Raw genomic sequence first — 20824 nt, 5'->3', positions numbered from 1 at the left:
AAGCTCTGAATACGATGTATAGATACATTACATGATTATTATTATATAAGTTAATTTTTTGTTGGACATCATGTGCATTTTCTTAATATCCCCTCTCTCTTCACCTCTGGCATTTGTATCCTTTTCCCATTTTTTTCTTGTTCCATTATAAAAGAAAAGTCCTAAACATTTTGATTCTATCATCTTTAAATCTCAACCAGGGATTGTTTTTATTATAAGTAACTTATCAAATGTTTGGCTTTTTGGGTTTTTAAAGCAGGCAAAAGGGACCTATTTTTTTCTCGTCACAGGTAAATTCTGCCTTCATTGTTAAGTAATTTGATCTTTATAGTTGTAATCCATTGGGAAAAAGCAGAAATAATCAATGGATTAATAATCGAGTTGATGGTTGCAAGAGAGATTATATTCAAAGAATTCATGTTACTTTTTTTTTTGCAGCAAAAAAAGGCGAATCGTCTTCGAGATTGTAATCAGAAAAAGAAGGGCAAAGATTGAATGAAAACCTTGGTCATTTCATGTGGGGAAAAATGTGGAGCTATGGTTATCTTTTGAGCAGGGTCTCATTGTGATTCATTCATAATGAATGGAATTTAGGTAACAATTCCAAGTCCTTCGACGATTTTCAAATAAATAAGCCGATTCTTGGTTTTTAAGAATAAGGCTTATCGGGAATAAGGTTTAGTTTGTTGTCGTCAGTCTTTTTTTCTTTTATTAGGATAATAAATGCGATTACTGATTTTGGTTTTTGATGTGAGGAAGAAGAGGTTTTCTATTGTCCATTAGGATAAGCTGAGAGGAAGGGGGAGTTTCAATTACTGGATAAGATGGAGGGACAAGCAGTACAGCCGGACACCACCTTAAAGAGGATGACGAAACAATTGACAGGGAAACGAGACGATACTGCATTGCACTCTGCAGCTCGTGCAGGAAATATTGTTGCCATAAGGGAAATCATCAATGGCACGAGAGAGGAAGCCTTGACAGAGCTGTTGTCGAAACAAAATTCAGCTGGAGAAACTGCCTTGTACGTCGCTGCTGAATACGGTTACTTTGAATTGGTGAGGGAAATGATCGAGTTCTATGACCTCGCGGCAGCTGGAATCAAAGCGAGGAATGGCTTTGACGCACTTCACATTGCTGCCAAACAAGGGGATTTGAGTATTATTCGATACAAGATTTTTGTCGTTTGATTCTCTCTCTTATTTTTTAGGTGACAATGTAAAATCTTAACTTCGTGTGTTGCAGAAGTGGTGAAGGCATTGATGGAAGCACATCCGGAGCTGTCCATGACCGTTGATGTTGCCAACACCACGGCTTTGCATTCCGCGGGGACTCAAGGCCACATAGACGTCGTGAATTATCTCTTGGAATCTGAAACCAGCATTGCTACCATAGCTAAAAGTAATGGGAAAACAGTCTTGCATTCTGCTGCAAGAAATGGACATTCACAAGTTCTTAGAGCCCTCTTGAGTAAGGAGCCCGGGATTGCAACTCGAACAGATAAAAAGGGGCAGACCGCGCTTCACATGGCCGCGAAAGGACAAAATCTCGAGGTTGTAGAGGGACTTGTTAAAGCAGATCCGATGTCAATTAACATGGTTGACAACAAGGGAAACACCGCATTGCACATAGCCACCCGGAAAGGGAGATCACAAGTAATTTGTCCTTCATATCGTACTTATCAGAATGAAATTATGTTGGAAAAAATGGGTTGAGTGGCTAACTTTGGCACGACATCAAAAGGAGAATTGACACGATTCTCTTCTTAACTTGTGCAGATTGTGAAGATGCTGCTGGGACAGAGCGAAACCGATACAAAAGCTGTTAACCGGTCTAATGAAACTGCCGTTGACACTGCAGAGAAAATGGGGAATGCCGATATTGCCGCCATCCTGAAGGAACACGGTGTTCAGAGCGCCAAGACGATAAAGCCACAGACAAGTCCAGCTCGAGAGCTGAAGCAAACTGTGAGCGATATAAAGCACGAAGTTCACTATCAACTAGAACACACGCGTCAAACTAGAAAACGCGTGCAAGGTATAGCCAAACGCCTCAACAAAATGCATACCGAGGGGCTCAACAATGCCATCAACTCGACTACGGTTGTGGCTGTACTCATTGCGACCGTAGCATTTGCAGCTATATTCACTGTTCCCGGCCAATATGTCGATGACCCTAATAATATTCCTCCGGGTCTTTCCCTTGGGGAAGCAAATATCGCTCCAAAACTATCGTTTCAGATTTTCTTTATCTTCGACTCAGTTGCCCTGTTCATTTCTCTAGCGGTAGTCGTGGTGCAGACCTCAGTTGTAGTAATAGAAAGCAAGGCGAAGAAGCAGATGATGGCAATTATAAACAAGTTGATGTGGTTGGCTTGTGTGCTTATTTCGGTCGCATTCTTGGCATTGTCTTTTGTCGTCGTTGGAAAGCACGACCAGTGGCTCGCAATTGGAGTGACGATTATAGGAACCATAATAATGGCAACAACTATAGGCACAATGTGTTACTGGGTGATTATGCATCGGATAGAGTCGTCGAATAAGAAGAGCTTACGGAAGAACTCTACGCAGGCCAGCAGAGACCCCTGTTCGCCGAAATCTTTACTTTCAGACTGGGANACATTTACGCAATTTGAAAGCTTTTCTTGAGCATATCCAAAAATCAATGGCAGCTATATATCTCTCCTCAAGTTAGGTTACACACTAAACTTTTATGTCCTTTTTATGCCGAATTACCATCTTGATGGATATCATTTGGCATTAGGACAACGAAATTACTTGTAATATAGGACTTTTTCGCAAGTCTCTACGTATGGCAACTGAGGAGTTATCGACCTGTTACAGGAATTAAAAGCAAACTCCAATTGAGAGGCTAAGGTAATAACAACCTAGCTAATTAAAACGTGTCAACAGAGATCTATAGATGCCAACATTCATGTAATGGTGATACATTCTCTGTAGAAGTCCAAAATCAAACTAATACGACGAAAGGGAACACCGCATGAAACAACTTAATATACAGAAATGGGTTAATACAGAAAAATTTACTAGAAACTGCAACAGAGAGTATTATAAATGCTAGACTTTAAAAGAGAATGTTAAAATAAAAAGGACATGTTCTTAACTTACAAGAACACTACATTTCCATACAAGTTTTGAGTTCACTGAAAAATTTCTAAACTATTGAATTCGTCACAAGATTATCAGATCTGCAGACGGCCTTCATTTTACAGCTTCATAGCTGGTAAAAATAAAATGATGTGAACAGGAATCAGCAAATTCAACAATGCAAACATGTTAAAAATCATATAATCTATCGAAAGCAATTTTGACAACTGGCAACCATAAAAGCTCCCAAAAATTTACCCCTATAACATATAACTTCATATGATATTTTCATTCGTTTCAAACTCCACATCTCAAAAGCTCGTTTAATGAACCACAAACCCGAATGTCCAGAATTTTCAAGTACCTATTATAGCATGTCCCACAATTTCTTCAAATGCTCTCAGTTACACCCCTGCTATTCCATGAGAAAAAGATTCTAGAAGAAAGCCACAAACTCATGAGATGTGCATTCACACGGCTTCAACATGAACAATTTTTTAATAAAACCAACAGCTCTACATTCTTATAGCATTGAATGGTCGAAGCCCGGTTATAGAGTTTGCATCCCAAATTAATCTTTCCTTCGTATTAATAACCTTGTTGGGTAACAAACAATATATTAAAGTTGACGGGGTATATTTTCCACTCTTCAAAATCAAATTGATGCATGGAGAAACCGACTAGTTAGACCATGAGACTAGAAATGACCAGAATGGAATAGAACATGATTGTCGAACTTGGAATATAAAATTCTGAGCAAAAGATACAGAAGTCGTATTGAAATAACTGAGACGATAATCATGCAATAATTGCTTACAGTTGCCAAAAAGAAGAAAGACTAAGCACGAGCTTACTTCTGTCCTAACATATTAGTTGAACCTGTAGGTGTACATTTAAACAGCATATGTCGTCAATGTTGAGGTAGAGCTGGTCTCTTTTCCACCATATCATAGTGGAGAACAAAATTATCCTGCATTAATTTAAACCCAACAATGTTGGAAGGAAAAAGGAAAACGACAATCCTCATGTATACATTCATAGAAACCAGACAAATTGAAAAGGGCAATGAGATTTCAAACCTTGCGGACTGTCTCCCATGCGTTCGGATCAAAACAAACATAAGATCCTCTCTCATATGCATTCATCTTTACAAGTGGCTCCATGTTAGCATTCCTCATAAACCACAAACGATGCTCTCTGTGGTAGAACCAACCTCTGTTATACCTGAAAGCAATTGGGACAACTAGGTCAAAACTACTATATATGCAGCAAAATTACCATCAACCAGAGGAATGGAGTATAACCAGGATGCAAGTAGAGAAAGATTTCATCGTAAAAGACATGAATCTTTCCATGGATTGAATTCTGAATTACAGAAAGAACAAAATAGTAAACTAGAAATGAAACAAGTATTCATCGCTGAAATGGCATACAATTCATTGGCAGCATATAATTGTGCTTCATCCTTCGGCATACTGCACGAAACCACAAAGAAAAAGATAATTTTATATTCACAGTGAAAGAATAGAGGCAATATTAATGGAGCAAGATCTGAAGATTACCTGTAGAAGATATAAAATAAAGTCTCTAATTGAAACTTTGAGAAGTAAGCTTGCTGCAGCCAATTCAAGAAAATTCAGCAAGAACAAAATGGCATAAAAGCATAGTGGTACAGATAAGGGTAGAAAGACAGCTCACATTTAAAGGTGGCGGTTGTTTAGCATAATAACATTGTGGCACAGTAAATTCTGGATCTCCCTTGGTAGGCTCGTCAGACCATGGGGAACCAAATGTTTTGTGAAGATTTTCAGAAGAATTCAAGTTCAATCCAAGGGTAGTTAGGTCAATTCCAAGGGCAAGAGAAGTCAGATCAGGGTCACTCATTCTTATCACACTCAACAAACCAAGCAAACCAAAAGGATCAGAAGTGGTTTGTCCACCCTGCATGGGCTTCATTGCTTGATCCCGATATGGCTGACCTACAGAAGACATTTGCTGTAGGCGAAATTGGGACTGGTTCTGATGCTGCTGGTATTGCTGTATAAGCTGGTCGTACGACCCAACACTAGAAACCGAATTCGGAGAATTTAAAGGTCGTAGTCCCATGCCTGGGGGTCCACTGGTCTGACCAAATAAATAGAGAAAAGAAAAAAAAGAAAAACTATTTAGCAATTACAATGACGACAGAAAAGCAGTGTCATGAGACAACTTTTTCACTATGTAACTCGTATAAGGCATTATTCACTTTCACATCTACAAGCTCCAATAGACCCTTGTATAATTAATATTTATACAATATTAATCTCAAAACTGCTACAATTTATGGGAAGTCCGGTCCCGGTTCCCATAATCAATATTTCTCAGGCCTAATATCTAAAATATTTTTAAAATGGAGATCTTTTCTATGGAAACATTTCTTGCATAGAATTAATTATAGGAGAGAGCTAGCTAACACACAAACCAACACCCCCATAAGTTTACATCCATCACCAGGAGGAAATTTCCACCAAGTACCTCACGTAAGCCATCATTCACATTTACATATAAAAAACATTGTGATGAAGATCGCTTGGTTGTCAACTATGGCTACAATAAAACAGCAGTTGGTCGCATCAAGCACACTTTTTTTCTCTGTAAGGTGAAGATGCCCAAGAAAGTACAATTTTCATGTTCACTTCAAAAATTTTCAAGTAAAGTTGAGATGGAAACAAGCTAATGTAGCACAGACAACTCCAGTTCAAAAGGACATTAGGCGTTCATTAAGCCTCTCGGTCAAAGTAAGTATTCAATTGCAAAAAACACTGATATACTTCAATCGATCATACATGTCATTTTGTACTGCATGGGGACATAACCAGTCAATAGACAGGCATTTACAATTAATACCTCTAATGATTAGAAAAAAATTCTCGGCAGCGATTGTTTATAAATTATAATAGGGCATTGACTATAACACTATTATAGAGTTCAATATTAAAGATAATAAGCACAATACACGTGCTTTACACTAAAACTAGGTTCACATGCTGCAAAAATGATGGAGTAATACTTAAAACTTGACATTCAAGATTAGCAGTTAAACCTCTTAAGGTACTAATCAGACAAGCGAAGGAGGCTGACATTCCAAAGCAGACAAAGTAATGGTTCAGAGAAGTATTTCCTGTTACTTCTCAGAAAGAGGAAAAAAGGCCAAGGCAGAGAAAGAACAGAAGCGTTCAGGCAAAAAACAAAAAGTTGATATACCAAATTGTTATTTGTGATTTCCTGTTAAAATAAATAATAAAATGCTACTAGAAATAATTCCATAATTCCACAAAGCGTGTTAGCACACCTGTGCATGATACGTTGAATGAGATGATGGAAACATGTCTGAACCATGTGAATGGAGTAGATCCTGATTGTTTACAGTTGAAAAGGGGACAGCGCCGCTACTCACTGATGGGGCATGTTGTTGCTGCTGTTGTGGCCGATGAGGTGAGTATGCCCCCAAATTGAAACCAGAAGACCTTCCCATCTGTAAATTCAATCAGAAATTGAAAACGGTGAGAAAACCGTTGCATTCAATCCCAACAAGAAAAACTCGATAAATTCTCCAAACTCTCATAATGTATCATAAATTCTCCAAACTCTCATAATGTATCAGTATCACTTACAGAAAAGTGTTGTGGCTGCATCATGGAAACAGAACTGTCCTGAAGTTGCTCCTTTTGGTGCAAGTCCATAGAATAGTCAGTATTCCCACCTGCACAAAGTCTAATAGATCGTCATTGACAAGAGTTAAACTGAAACTAAGTAAAACGTGAATTCAAAAATATATTTTTACATTGCCAGAGAGAGTTGTTTAAAGGCCGACTATTATCAATGAGTCAAAGGAAAAGAAAGGCAACAAGTTCGATTGAGCCCATAGGAACCTAACAGAAGGCTGCAAATGATAATTATAAATATTCCACACCTTCCACTAAACTCCACTAATTTAAAGAATGAAATAAAATAAATACAATTAATTACAAAGTAATAAGAAAAGGAAATTGAGGGAAAGAGAAGAAGTGAGAAGAGGACAATATATAACTTTGATTAAATAATAATATAGTTGTGCTCAAGAAGAAAAACCAACCCGGCTTTTATATAAAGTCTTAAACTCCAAGAGAATTTCTAATAAAATAAAACACTTATCTAAATCAAGTAAAAATAAAATCCTATTTTATGAAATCTTATCTAACTAAAAATTCTATCTCAATCTTATCTGTTATAATGATAAAATTTAAATTAACTTAAAAGTCTACCCTTCCTACTTGTTTTGGACTTTTAGTTTTTTCCCATCACTTAACACTACTGAATCTAACCATATAATTTTCACAATTATTGTTTTAAACAATTAAATTCATGTCACCAACATAAAATAATTTGTGTACAAATACTGAAAAGCAATAAAAAAAATTGGAGAAAAAACTCACAAATCACAATCTGATTATTGGTTTGTCAAGTATCAAAAGCCAACCAAATTCTATTGCCCGTAGCTAGTTTAACAAGGAACCAAAAGCCCTATGGCTAACTTGATTGAAATTACTCAATTGGTCCCTCAACTAATACCAAAACAATATTAGACCCCAATTGCCAAGAAACATGAATTAGACTCTAATTAATCGCTTGTTTGATAAAAATTTTTTGAGAAATGATTCTTTGAAAAGTGTTTTTTTGTGAACACGTGGTTCAAAAGTAGGGGTCATTGGAAAATGTGAAAATGATTTTTTTGGAAATGTGAGATTCAAAATGAGTGTGGTAGAGATGATTCTCAAAGAATCAAAATCAAATAAGGGCTAAATAAATATCCTATCAAAACCAAGCTCGCGCCTTTAATTGGACTCCTTCACAAACATGATTTAGACTCTAATTAAATAAATAAACTATTAAAATCAAGCCCATGCCTCCAATTAGAACCCAACTACACAAAACATGATTTAGATTCTAATTAAATAAATAAACTATTAAAAGCAAGCCTGTGCCTTGTCTTGTACTGGCATCACATAATACTTCTTAAGATTGGATGTTTCACAAAGGATAACAACTTGAAATACAGACTAGAAGCAATAGACTTAATAAAGGACTAAGCACGAGAAAACACCACAACCATGCGCATTAAAACTATCATCACAGCCATAAAGTCTACGCTATTTTTCTGTTTCGATAGGAAACAAGCAACAAAAGAAAAAGAAAAAAAAATTAATAAAATAAAACTTAGGATCAACACAAAGGAATGAGACGATAAGGTCCTCTAGTGAGAAAATATTCATACTAAGAGCATAAATGGGTATGCTAAAAGAAAATTTAAACCACCTCTTCTTGGCAGAATCACCAAGGGTGCTTTTAAACACCTTTTAAGCACTCCCAAACATACTCTAAATCAAAATATCCATCAAACTGAGGAGAACCCTTAAATTCCTCACCTGTAAATTACTGAAGAGAATCTAAAGGTCTAACCTTCTCCCATAAAGGCAAAGAATCTAACTCCTTTCATCCAATATTTTCTTAATTATTCCAGCCAAGTAATTTAAACATCATAGGGGCAGTTTTCCTAGCATTGTAGAACCACAACTCCTGGAAATCTTGAAGCTTGTTGGATGGGTTAATCAATCATGTTGCAGACTATTGTTAACGGATATGAAGTGCCAGGCTCAGAAAATTGCATGTAAACATATATCCCAGGTATCTGACAAGTTGGTTTAAACACATATGAGCTAATAACACATCAAATACTACACGTTTCGACTTCTGGAGGATGCACAGTATGAATAATCTAAACCCTGTTCAGTGTGGGAAAAAGAGTAAAGTTAGAAGAACCTATCTATGATAAGATTAATGAAGTGAAATCAATCAGTCTCAGAATAAAAGTACTCGAGGAAAACCAACCATAATTATGACCATTTACAGGAGAATGGTTGCATACTGGAGCAAATTATCAGCAGATGTTCATTCTGTTACTTGGACAAAATGATACAAGATTTGCCTTGGCACATCCAAATAGTCATTTTGTCCTCTAACTACTACTACAAATTAATTTGATTCGACTGCTCATTTTGATTGCAATAATTGGAACAGTCAACATTGTCAAAAGATTGTGACAAAAAAGACTTCATTAGAAATACGTATACTTTGAGATTCAAACACATGCAAGCACCTTTAAATCCTGGTAAGGCCGGAAAATCTTCATTTTGAATACTAAATTCTTGATTTTGTTGAACGATTGGGCTAAGACCTTGTTTCCGCAATGAACCTGAAATACTAGGGTTTATAGTCAGTCTGAAACCAGAAATATAACCTTAGAAGAATTGTAGGAAAGAAAAGCACCAGGCTAATCGATTACCTAATTGTCCTTGAGGACCACCAGCAGAACTGGGACGACCGCTCAGTTGAGGGAAATCATTGATGTCAAAAGGAGAACCGTCATTGGCATTCATATCATTCAACATCCCCATATTATTAAAGTTATTCACAGCTTGTACATGGTTTTGTGACAGAGGACCGCCAGCTGAAGGGTAGGAATTGCCTAACATAGAAATTACCTGCGGAGAAGCTGAATGCAGGAACAGTCGTTTAGACCTCGTTTCTTAAATCTATATATAGATACAAGTTTAATACCACCAAACTGTAATAACACCGAAGAATGAAAGAAATCTTCACTTTTACATAGCAAATCAATACTAATTAGGAAAAAAAATATCTATTTAAATTTGACCAAATTACAATGCACAAGTTCAACATAATATTATCAAATCTGGTCCCCCAATAGAAAACTTTGAAGGCTTATTTGACCTTTGATTGCCACGAACACCACCCTTTTTTCTTTCGAGTGAACGACGAATGCAATGAAATCACTTTTCCTATTCTTTCTCCATTATTTCCCCAGCACCTAAGAAGCAGTGGATACAACTCAAACAGAGGCACACGTAATTTTTCAAAAAAAGGACACGAACACATATCGGACAACTTAATTAGAATAACATAAATTTTTTTTCCCTATTTTGCTTTTTAAATATTTATAAATCAACAACTAAGCGAGAATTGGGTCAATGAGCCATCCTCGATCAATTTAAAAAGTTGGTCCAATATAAATCATCTTTGTAGCACAAACACTTCAATTAGGATAACATGTCCGTGTCGGACAGATATCGATATCGACACTCTTTGAACACTTTACCATAAATATTTTCTTTTTTTAATTAAAAATATTATATATTTTAACTCAAAGTTATTAGTAAATAACAAATAGATACTATATTTAAAAGATTTCAAGAAGAAAAATTACTAACAAGTATAAAACTAAATTTATACTATATAAATAAAAAGTTTTAAAGAATTTAATTCACGTGTTGGTGACATGTCATGTCGGTAATTTTTAAAAAAATTGCGTGTCGACGTATACGACACACATCATGTCGGACACACGTGTATATGTTGGTGCATCATAGCAAACCATTGAAATGATTCATTTGGCTTTTTCTTTCTGGGTCCATAGACCCCCTGTATGATATGTTTATCCTTCCATCCCATCTCCAGAATGTTTCCCCACAAGTCTCTCCCTCTTCCTCTCCCTTTACCGGTACCTAGGGTGTCCCCTTTACCCACCCCGCACCCCTTCCCCCTCTCATGGATCACTAATAGATACTCATCTATTTCCTTCATGTAATTTCATTTGATTTCATCTGTTCACTTCAAACCATTTCCCCATTTCAAGATTCTGAACAAATTTCACCCATTTCCATAATCAGAACATCATTAGTATGCTGGAATGGTGTCCTCTTTTATTTTTTGGTATGAATACTACAATGTGGACTTGTCGTGCCAGCTCCTCATCACCCCCCTTGTCCAGATTTAAAAATAAGAGGCGTGTCGGACACTTAACACTCCAATGATGATGGAGTGTCCGTGCTTCATAAGACACCATTAGTGTTAAAATATATATATTATGGCACAGTGGAACATCTTTGTATGAAGGTGATGCAGGGCACCTAACTAGGATTCTAGTGTCATTTATTAACAATTATTTATTTGAAAACTGAGCTTGTTTGTACCAACTAAACACAATAGCTTCAAGTTATGCTACAAAGAGCTTGTTTGGGATGGCTTTTAAAGATAAGCACCATATGTGTGTCTTATGTTGGCTTATCTTAAATTTAGGTGGGTCTACAGTAACAATGAGACACACACTTTAAGATAGGCCACTCCAAACATGTGCTAAGATTGTTAAGCTTTCCTCTTGTTTTCACAAGTTTCAATTTCCACTGGGCACAAAAAAAAAAAAATAATAATAATAATAAATAAAATAAAATAAAATAAAATAAAATAAAAAAAAAATAAAGCCAAATGTTACCACATAAATATACAACTAAATGTTAAAGTTCACACTAAACAAAAAAGTGTAGAATCATGACAACCAAATGACAGTTACCGAACAAATGAAATATCAATTGAGATACTCAGACACATTATATACACAAGTTCAACGAATGGCAATATCAGGATCAAAGCTGGACAGCACTTGTCTAATTCAGATCATAATCATAGTGGAATATTCGGTTCAGATATTGTAGTGATTGTTATATCACAAAAACAACTAGTCAACTTTGAACTTGAAAAATGCAGCTTCTTTGCGCAAATAAAAGAAAATCTTAAAATCCATTACCAAAAGATATTTCAACGCAATCGGGTAACATGGTGTTTGCAGAATAAAAGATGCTCCAAAATATTATGGCTCAACAGGAACAATTTATTATGAAAAGGCCAAATATTTTCAATCACATTCGAGCAAACAGCTAAATGCAAGCTTCAAACTAAAACATTGATGTACAGGAAAATAGTGAGCAAATGATGATCAAAGAGCAAGTGAAACATCAATCGGGATATACCATATACAGAAGTATACTGATGGAGATCCAGAGACATTATTTGAAGACTTACCAAGATTTGAAACTGGGGAAAGATATGTGCTTGTATTCAATAATCAAGTAAAATTAGAACAAAGAATAAATCCAACTAAAGACATCAAATAAATTAAAAGAGATCTTTCAAAATAATCTCTCTTTGAATTTCCATCGTATACAAATGGCAATATCAGATACAGGGCTGGATGAAAATTGACTAAATAAATAATAAACGTGAATGACACATCGGGTTCAGTTTTTAAGCTAATTATTTAATATCAAAACACATTAATCAGTTTTTCACATTAAAAATTGTGGTTCTAATATGCAAATAAAAGAGATATTATAAATCCACTAGTGAAATCCATTTCAACACTAATGTGGTTACACTGCTGACAGATTCTCGATTACCCAAACATGAAAAAAAAAAAAAAAAAAAAAAAAAAAAAAAAAAAATTTTAAAAAAAAAAAAAAAAAAAAATTATTAATTTTTTAAAAAAAAAAAAATTTTTTTTTTTTTTTTTTTTTGCTGGCCAAAAGCTAATATACAGGTATCCAAATGTTCATTTTAGAGTCGTAAATAATCACATCTGATTTAATGACAAATACTACTTTATTTCCACGTGCAAGTTTAGGCAAAAAACACTTGGAAAGGACCAAGCGTTTAAATATTATTTGGGTGTTAACATAGCAAAGAAACCTGTCCAAATGACGCTTGCCAGAGGGCTGAAGAAAACTTTTATTATTTCATGATGAATTACCTTGTTGAAGCACACTGCCCACAAGCCTGTTTTGTCCTTGCACATTCATATTTCCAGAACTACTGTTGGCAATTAAGTTTAGCCGTGAAGCCAGACCAGGCACAGACAATCCTCCACCAGAACTAATGCTTCTGCCAATGTTACCCCCACCTACTATGTTCCCCACTGAGCTTGTAATCCGTGGGCCAGCATTCCCCATAATCGGAGAAATGCCTAACCCTGGAACAGCAGTCCGATTACCAATTGCAGCAGAGGTTGTGAGAATCCCAGGAATAGAACCACCAACTCCATTTGTGCTACCACTATACCCTTGGTTTCCAATGACACTCATACCAGCTCTATTCACCATCCCTGAATGACCATGTGCATTGCTGTGAGATATCTGCAAACGAGGAACAATATATTGTAGGGAGTTTTGAATATGGGTAAAAACCTATAGCTCACCGAGAATGAAAAAACTAGGTGAACAAACCATTAGTTTTACAATATTAAGAAAATTAGTGAAATGCAATAACTGTTTCCCCAATAAATATTTTCAATATTCTACATTCACATCTCTTATGCAGCATTAAAAAGTCAAAAGGGTACCTGAGAAAGAGCACCTGGAAGATTATTTGATGCAAATCTTCCACTGGAGAGGTTACTTGCAGCTTGTTGGACCCCACTAGAAGGGACATTATTCATTATTGTATTCCGAGATCCAAGGGAGCCAGACATGTTAGGAACATTATAACTCCCATGAATATTATGCAGTCCCTGAATATTTCCTGCAAGAACAAAGCTCAATTATATATTAGATTTTGATAAAAACATTACACCCCTGTAGGTTTAGCTAAAAATCATATTTTTTTAGTAGACTTTGATTTTGATAAGAAGATAAAACGTGTGGTTGAAAAGTTGATAGGAGTAATGGGTCCCATGAAATGTGAGTTTGAAATTGAGTTTTAGGGAAAAATGAGCTTTCTAAAATGGGGGAAAAACATAGGCTATGAAACTATTCAAGCAAACAATTCACCAGTGTGATGAAAAACAGGAGAGGCGGCCCCAGATTGACCAGAGAACGATGATGTTAATGGGCGCCCAGTGCTGTCAGGAAGATTTGATGTTGACCCATTGAGTGATGACTGCAGTCAGAGTGTAAATGAATTAAATAAACGAAATTACATACTCATGTAAGTTCACATATGACCCCCAACTCTAACTCAAATTATGATAAATGTTGTCATGCTCCATGTACCAGAATAAAATAAAATAAAAAGGAAACTATAATAAAGAACAGATTTATGGTACTTTCAACGTAACCACTCCAGTTTCTATGTTCAACCAAAAAGTAGAGTAAACAGCAAAAATCTAAATGTTAAAATGTGTTATAAGTACTTTCATATCCTTTTATAGAATTAGTGAACTCTTGAGAGAGAGAGAGAGAGAGAGAGAGAGAACATATTGCTTTTGTTGGATAAGGCAATTAGGCAACATGCCCAACAAGTTGTGTTACCAGATACCACCACTCCATACAATGAGCAACTCCATATGATTAGAAGTTAAGTTAATCATTAAGAAAACAAGCTTAAAGGTATTATCTGAACTTGCTAGAAGTGTTGTCACCTCCAAATAAACTAAATTAGATGAATCAATACCAGTCTCACCATCAAAGTTATCTTAGCATACCACATTGCAAGCAAAATCCAAGACTTACTATTATTCAAACTCAAAATTTTCTGAACTTTTCAGAAGACAATTGAAGGAATCTAATCAACCCATCATGCAAATAATGATAATTCACAAACTCAAGCACTGGAGCAGAGTCTTTAGCTAAAAGCCAGAAGTCAGTACAAGAACATCCTTTTATGCGAAAATTGTAAAAGATTCCAAGGGCATACACGACGTAAAATGCTTCTCATCCCAATCTGTTTGATGTCATGGACAGCATGCAACACAACTATCCAGTATTTTGCAGGCATACATTAGCAAGATCAGAACATTTTACAATTGATTTTAAATGATATTATATTTTCACAGATCCTTTCTGGGTTTTTCGTATTTATGATCTCTTAAAGAAACCAGATTAATAAGTCTGAAGCCATAACCTAAGAATCTGTTAAAATAGAATCTAATCATTATCTGACACTATATCCTCATAAATGACATGAACGTGGCATTGAAAAAATCAATATGTTGACCAAAAACTCGTGATTATATTATATAAGCAACAATAAAAATTGCGTTTAAATGGATGCCATGGTAAATCATATTAATGAAAATGTGGTATAGGAAAAGGGAAAGAGCATATTTAATCCTATTATGAGAACTGCAGATAACAACAATAGTGCTTCGAAGAAAAGAACCAAATGAATGCAGAAACCACAAGACTACTATCCAGTGTCTGTATATACACATGTAGCATTGTACGTTGGAGGGAACAATACATTAAATAACCCCGACATTGCAGAAAATTTCAAAAGGTCATGAAGAAATTTTTTCCTTCACCCAGTTGCAGCTTCCCTTCTCCTTTTTTTGTCAAAAAGCTTTTCCAGAAAGTGCTGGAGCCTTTACTTTCTAATTCTCAATTCTCTGAAAGGAGAATTTCAGAGGAACAATCAGTCAAATTATAAAATGACAAAACTGTATTCAGCAACCAATAACAAGATTTTTGAAAAGCTTATTAGTAAGTCACAAACTGAACAAAAAACAATTGATCAGAAGCTAACCCAAAGGCATAATATAAACAGGAAACCACATGTAAAGCAGAAAATAGATTCAAAGCAAATGCAGTTCCAATAAATTTAATCTAGTAAAAAATATAGAAAAAAATACCATAGGAGCACATATAAACACCTCATTGTATGTATCCTAAAGCACAAAGAATCAGATGCATTTAATAAATAATTCATTCTATCCATATAAGATCCTTAGCAGCAGCAACGAAAGAAAATTGATTCGACCAGTACTAATCCATTGGTATCATAGAAAGAAAACATCTGCCTTGCCAAAAGACTACGATACTTCTTGGTCAACACCAAGCGGTCGATTGAAAGCATTAAATGAAGAGCCAATGCAGTAAACAGCTGCTTTAAAAGAGAACAAGAAAACAACATTTTGAGATCTTTTTCTAAATATTTACCGACAGTTCTGTGCTCTGCAACATATTTAGCTGTCTAACCCAGAATCCACAAACAAAATACACCTTTTGCAAGTTTTTGTGTTTTCATTGTTTTCCATTTTTTAATAAATAAAAAAGGGAAAACCCCAGAATCATCAGTTTTCGGTCAAAATGCTTGCTTGAAACTTTTCAATTAAGTTTCAAGGGTTCTGTACAGGAGAGCTATCATATGAGGTCCTCAACTTTTAGTCATAGATGCATAATAAGAAGAAAACATCTGATAGATTATCTCTGAGTTGAAAATGAACAATCCAATCATGTCAAAATCATCAAAACCAATAGGGTGACACTCTACTGCTAAATACCATAACGGGAGGAAAAAGAAAACAAAATATTTAGAACATAAGTTGATATACCTTAATTTCCCTCACCTACAAAAATATAAATCAAATCAAAACTCATATCTAGTTGAGTACCACCAAATAAAGTCGATAACTCATTCAAACGGAAAAAAATAACTAATCTTCAGTTCTTGCAAAAACAATAACAAGTTGACCAACAACCACCAATATCTGGATGGGGTTATAAGTTCCTAAAGCAATATAGATATTTCAAAAAGTATTTACCCTCAATCTAAACAGGAAATAGGAGCTTACAATAAACAGTTGCCTGCTACTCCTGTCCTACCTCTCTCCCACTCCTTTCTCTCCACACTGGCTTTCCCTTTGTCTCTACCTCATCCTGGAACCTAGGTCTTGTCAATATCTCGGTAAAATTTTCACAGCCTCCACAAACCTAATCTAGGTTTGCAATTTTTCTCTCCTCTCCTCTCCTCTCCTCTCATCAGAAAGTCCAAAATTCCTCTTTGGCTTCTCTGTGCACTAAATCCCAATTTCTATGAGGCCATTGAAGTGAATTATAATTGCAGTTGATGATTTGAAGACTGCAGAAAGCATTTGGGAGGATTTAGTGGAAATGCAAATAAATTTGAAGATGTGTACTCTTTAAGTTACAAAAAAAAGAAAGAAGTGAAAAAATGTGATTTTGACAAAGAGGACTCTTTTTGTTGTCTGCAGAGATGTTTATCATTTAGGTTTAGTTATAAACTGTACAACTGCACTGAGGCACCAAAGAGAAAGTGAGCTGCACACTTGATGGCAGAATAAATGCATATTACATCTGAAATAGAAAATCTACACGCACACAGTAAAATTCAAAATTTGCACCAAATTTCTGGCACCAAATTAATTTTTAGTATAAAATTTTTAGGCATGCATTACATCAACACAAGATCTTAAATAAATAGAATTCAATATCAGAGTAAAAAATTACTGAATGAGCATAACTGCACAAGAAATTAATAAGGAGTGTTTTTCTAATGCCTTTGAGCTTTGTTTTACTTCACTGAAGACCCCACTCATTGACACCAAAAGATCACCAAATGGACCCGAGGCAAAGTGATTCAGATCCACGTTTGAGTCTTTGAAGACTTATATTTGGGAATTTTACAACGAAGACCCTGTTCATTAACACCAATTGCAAACCAAAGGGACTGAGGCAAAGATATTCTATTCTATGTTTGTGTCTTTGATAACTTATATTTGGGAATTTTATGTTGGAGGCAGAGAAGAAAATATAAAAATCCTCAGTTATTCTTTGTCTGGTGAAGCGGCACATGCAACAAAAATCAAGAGGAAATGTACTCAAGATAAATTCTAATCCAATTATTTGGTTTATTGTTTTTAAGGGATCCTCACAGAAATGGTCAGCGATACTTATTCAAAGTTTGAAATTTAATTATCACCTAACAGTGTTATTTTGGGGTTTTCCGGAACCGGATCATGATGCAAAATGATTGGACAGTGCTGAGGTTTATTTCAACTGACAATATGAAAAGTTCCTGACAAATTTATAATCAAAATGATAAAGCCGTCGATGGTTCAGTCTATAGAGAAACTAACCAACATTGATTAGGCACTGCAACTAAATGCGTTTCACCGAAGAAAGGAAAATATCACCAAGTGTTTCTTTTACTGTAATAACAGAATCAAAACTCAGTACGCTAAGTGTCCACGACTCATTAGGTCATTGCATTGTGTTTTCACACTTAGCAGCTACAAGCAAACTACCAAAAGGAGGCAGTAAAATTATCCCCCATCTCCCCACCCAACCATCAACATAGAGTAACAATCAATTTATTGCTAAAAAACAGATTTGAGTACAAAAATGGGATTTAACCGTTAAGGTTAAAAGCACTTGAGCTACAATCCTAACCTATCTTATATCAATTCAATCATTCATATATTCCTCCAACCCTCAAAATCCCCTCCTCCAAAATATACAGAACCAAAAATTCAAAAAAGAGTCCGTCAATTCACAGAACCTCAAACAATAATTCTCAGCAAAATCATACCCTAAATATTCTATCATCAACATGCCCATAAAAAGATGAACGTATAAAAGAGGGGGAAAAAAAGTAGTAACCTTAAAGATAACGAGAGCAAGATGCAGTAGATCTGCGTGGAGTGAAGAATTTTAGTATTACTGATCGAACGAATTTGATTGCAATGAGACTTTTGGAGCGAGAAAGTGGAGAATTTTGAAGAAAAACGACGCCGTCTACTTCTAATTAATCCATAGTGGACGGAGGACCCGACCCTGTCGCTAACACAATAAAAGCCCACAAACTGGCATGTTTGGTTTGGCTTCAGATATAAAATTGACTTATAAGTAGCATTTTCATTTGACAGTAAGTCAAGGCTGCTGGAAAAATATAGAACTTAATTATTTCCAAATTTGATCAATTAATTTATCTTAAACTTATTTAGTAATAAGCAAACTTTTTTTGCACTTGCTTATGAGTAAACTATTAAACTTATCAATGAGGTGTTTCGAGATCTCTCTTCTAATTTTGAATCACAAACACTTATCAAATTTTATTTTATTTTTCATAATTAGTCTATGTTTGTCAGAGATTCTACAAAATTTGATTTTATTCAAAATCATTGTCAAGCACATATTCTCTTAATATAATAAATTTCTACGCGAACTCAGTTCTTCTTATTTTTTAACATCAAAAGGGGTCTTAATAGAGTAGGATGGACATGGTATAAGAACAATCTAAAATTAAAAATATAAGTACTGGATTTGAAATTATAAATAAAATCACTGAGTTGCAAATAATTTCTATTCGAAACCCTTCAATTAAAATAATAGTTGACAAATTTAGTCCTACGGGAACCTGTGGCACTTTATATATAGAGTAGTGTTATGCTTACAAAATAGGTTTACAAAAAAAGTTGACAAAGTGGTTGTTGACAAAATCAAGACCATTCAATTCAAAATCAATTTTTGAAAACAACAAAATCCATTGGTCTTCATCTTGCCAACACATACTTTGTCAACCATTTTTGTCAAACTACTTTGTACAAGTAGTTTAATTGTTATATAAATGCATGTCCAAGGGACCATACCTAACTTATGATCTATTCTAATAATGGAGTCGATATTTATTATTGGATTATTAACCAAATATATTAAATTGATAGATAGGTTTAGGTTCTCTCAACAAAAATCAATTATGAATAGTTTAGGTTCTTCGTTCCCTTGTTTAGAACTTCATTGTTGTATGGAAAAAATTAATTAAAATAGCACCTCATCATTGAAAATAATAATAATAATAATTGTGAGTTCTAAAAAAATTCCAATCATAAAACATGTTGCAGATAATACAGTTTACGATTAATAACTAACGGTGTGTGTAGTTTCTTTCCCTAATTTGAAATAATAAAAATTAAGGAAATAAGGACTTGCGATTAGTACTCACGAGTATAGAGTTCAGAGTGAAACCCTAGATTTTTTTCAAGTCTTCAAACATCTTTTGGGTGGGGAATAATCTGTGAGATTTGATATGTACATCTTCTACGAAAGAAGTCTAGTGTATTTTTATAGAATTCCGTAAAAGTCATATATGTTTCAAATAGTTAAGTATGTTTGGAAGTACTTCAAATGTACCGAAATACAAATTATCATTATATTATGTATTTGGTAAACCAAAAAAAGTTTATGAATTTAATTAGTCTTATTAAATAGAAGTCATTTACATATCCATTTTTGCAACAAACTATAGTGTATTTAAATTGTAAAAAGAATGTATAATATTACATATGGTAAAACAAAAGGGTTAAGCCACTCGATCTGTGCCCGTGACCACGAGGATGACCACACCCTGACACGGGGTGCATGGATCCCATGTGAATAAAAAAAATGCCAACCCCCATTTGTGTATTGTGTCAACCCCGAGGTCATCCCTGCGAGAATTGTAGCATCACTCCAAACAAAAACAATGGCTTCTCATCTAAAAAATATAAAGAAATCAACAATGACAGATGAAATGCCTAAAGCGTTGTGTGAGTACAACATAGAAAATCCAGCTTTCACCCAAAATCAAATGCAGCAGGTGTCATAAAAGTTTAACTTGCAAGCGAGCTACAACAATATAAAAATGATAAACTTATCATCAGTGCATCTACGAGACAATAATAAAATGGTTATGCCAAACGACACCAAATTGCAACTTTTTTTGAAGCTAGAGAAGGTTCTCTATGAGTGATTTGTTCAATATCAAGAATGCATAAACATGATCGGATAAGCTAATTACGGAGAAGGCGAATGAGTTTCTAAAAAGATGTATCTGTATACACACCAAAATTTCATTTATTAAGGTTTGCTCGAGCACTTCAAATCAAGACATAGCATCAAGAAATCGTTATTTGGAGAAATTTTGTCGGTTGATATGGAGCATGTGGAGAGTTCCACGAGAGAAATTAGATCAATTTTCTCTGAAGGAAGTTTTGAATATGGATGAAACATGAATACTTTAAAGGCTAAAACTAGATCATACTCCTGCAATAAAGCAACTCGAAGGTAAGAAAACAA

The 20824-nt window shown here is 34.9% G+C and overlaps 2 protein-coding genes across 9 annotated transcripts; one reads left to right on the top strand and one right to left on the bottom strand.

The window, feature by feature from the left end:
- Positions 1 to 82: 82 nt before the first annotated feature.
- On the top strand, positions 83 to 2840 carry LOC111405914 (ankyrin repeat-containing protein At5g02620-like). Of its 3 annotated transcripts, none has more exons than XM_023035023.1 (5): positions 83 to 290; positions 439 to 594; positions 763 to 1158; positions 1246 to 1655; positions 1779 to 2840. In XM_023035023.1, exons 3-5 carry the CDS (start codon positions 825 to 827, stop codon positions 2646 to 2648), a joined length of 1614 nt encoding a protein of 537 aa, XP_022890791.1. In that variant the 5' UTR covers positions 83 to 290; positions 439 to 594; positions 763 to 824; the 3' UTR covers positions 2649 to 2840. The 3 variants fall into 3 exon arrangements, with proteins under 3 accessions (XP_022890791.1, XP_022890789.1, XP_022890790.1); XM_023035021.1 differs by having other exon boundaries at positions 760 to 1158; XM_023035022.1 differs by having other exon boundaries at positions 84 to 290; positions 756 to 1158.
- Positions 2841 to 2986: 146 nt separating this feature from the next.
- Positions 2987 to 18533, bottom strand: LOC111405913 (probable NOT transcription complex subunit VIP2). 6 transcript variants are annotated; one of them, XR_002704899.1, is made up of 16 exons: positions 18371 to 18533; positions 15213 to 15357; positions 13802 to 13910; positions 13375 to 13553; positions 12787 to 13168; positions 9469 to 9678; positions 9283 to 9378; positions 6761 to 6849; positions 6439 to 6621; positions 4806 to 5231; positions 4670 to 4722; positions 4541 to 4582; positions 4187 to 4331; positions 3925 to 4077; positions 3472 to 3543; positions 2987 to 3240 (listed from the first exon to the last, which is right to left on the bottom strand). XR_002704899.1 is itself a non-coding variant. In XM_023035019.1 (14 exons), the coding sequence occupies exons 2-14, from the start codon at positions 15228 to 15230 to the stop codon at positions 4018 to 4020; spliced, it is 1992 nt and encodes a 663-aa protein (XP_022890787.1). In that variant the 5' UTR covers positions 15231 to 15357; positions 18371 to 18533; the 3' UTR covers positions 3821 to 4017. The 6 variants fall into 6 exon arrangements, 2 of the variants coding, with proteins under 2 accessions (XP_022890787.1, XP_022890788.1); XR_002704900.1 differs by having other exon boundaries at positions 3962 to 4077; XR_002704898.1 differs by lacking the exon at positions 3472 to 3543.
- Positions 18534 to 20824: the final 2291 nt, after the last annotated feature.

Source organism: Olea europaea, chromosome 12 (genome assembly GCF_002742605.1).
Source record: "Olea europaea var. sylvestris chromosome 12, O_europaea_v1, whole genome shotgun sequence".
NCBI classification, from domain to species: domain Eukaryota; kingdom Viridiplantae; phylum Streptophyta; class Magnoliopsida; order Lamiales; family Oleaceae; genus Olea; species Olea europaea.
Note: the sequence above shows the minus strand (reverse complement) of the source record. Positions and strands in the feature narration are given on the sequence as shown.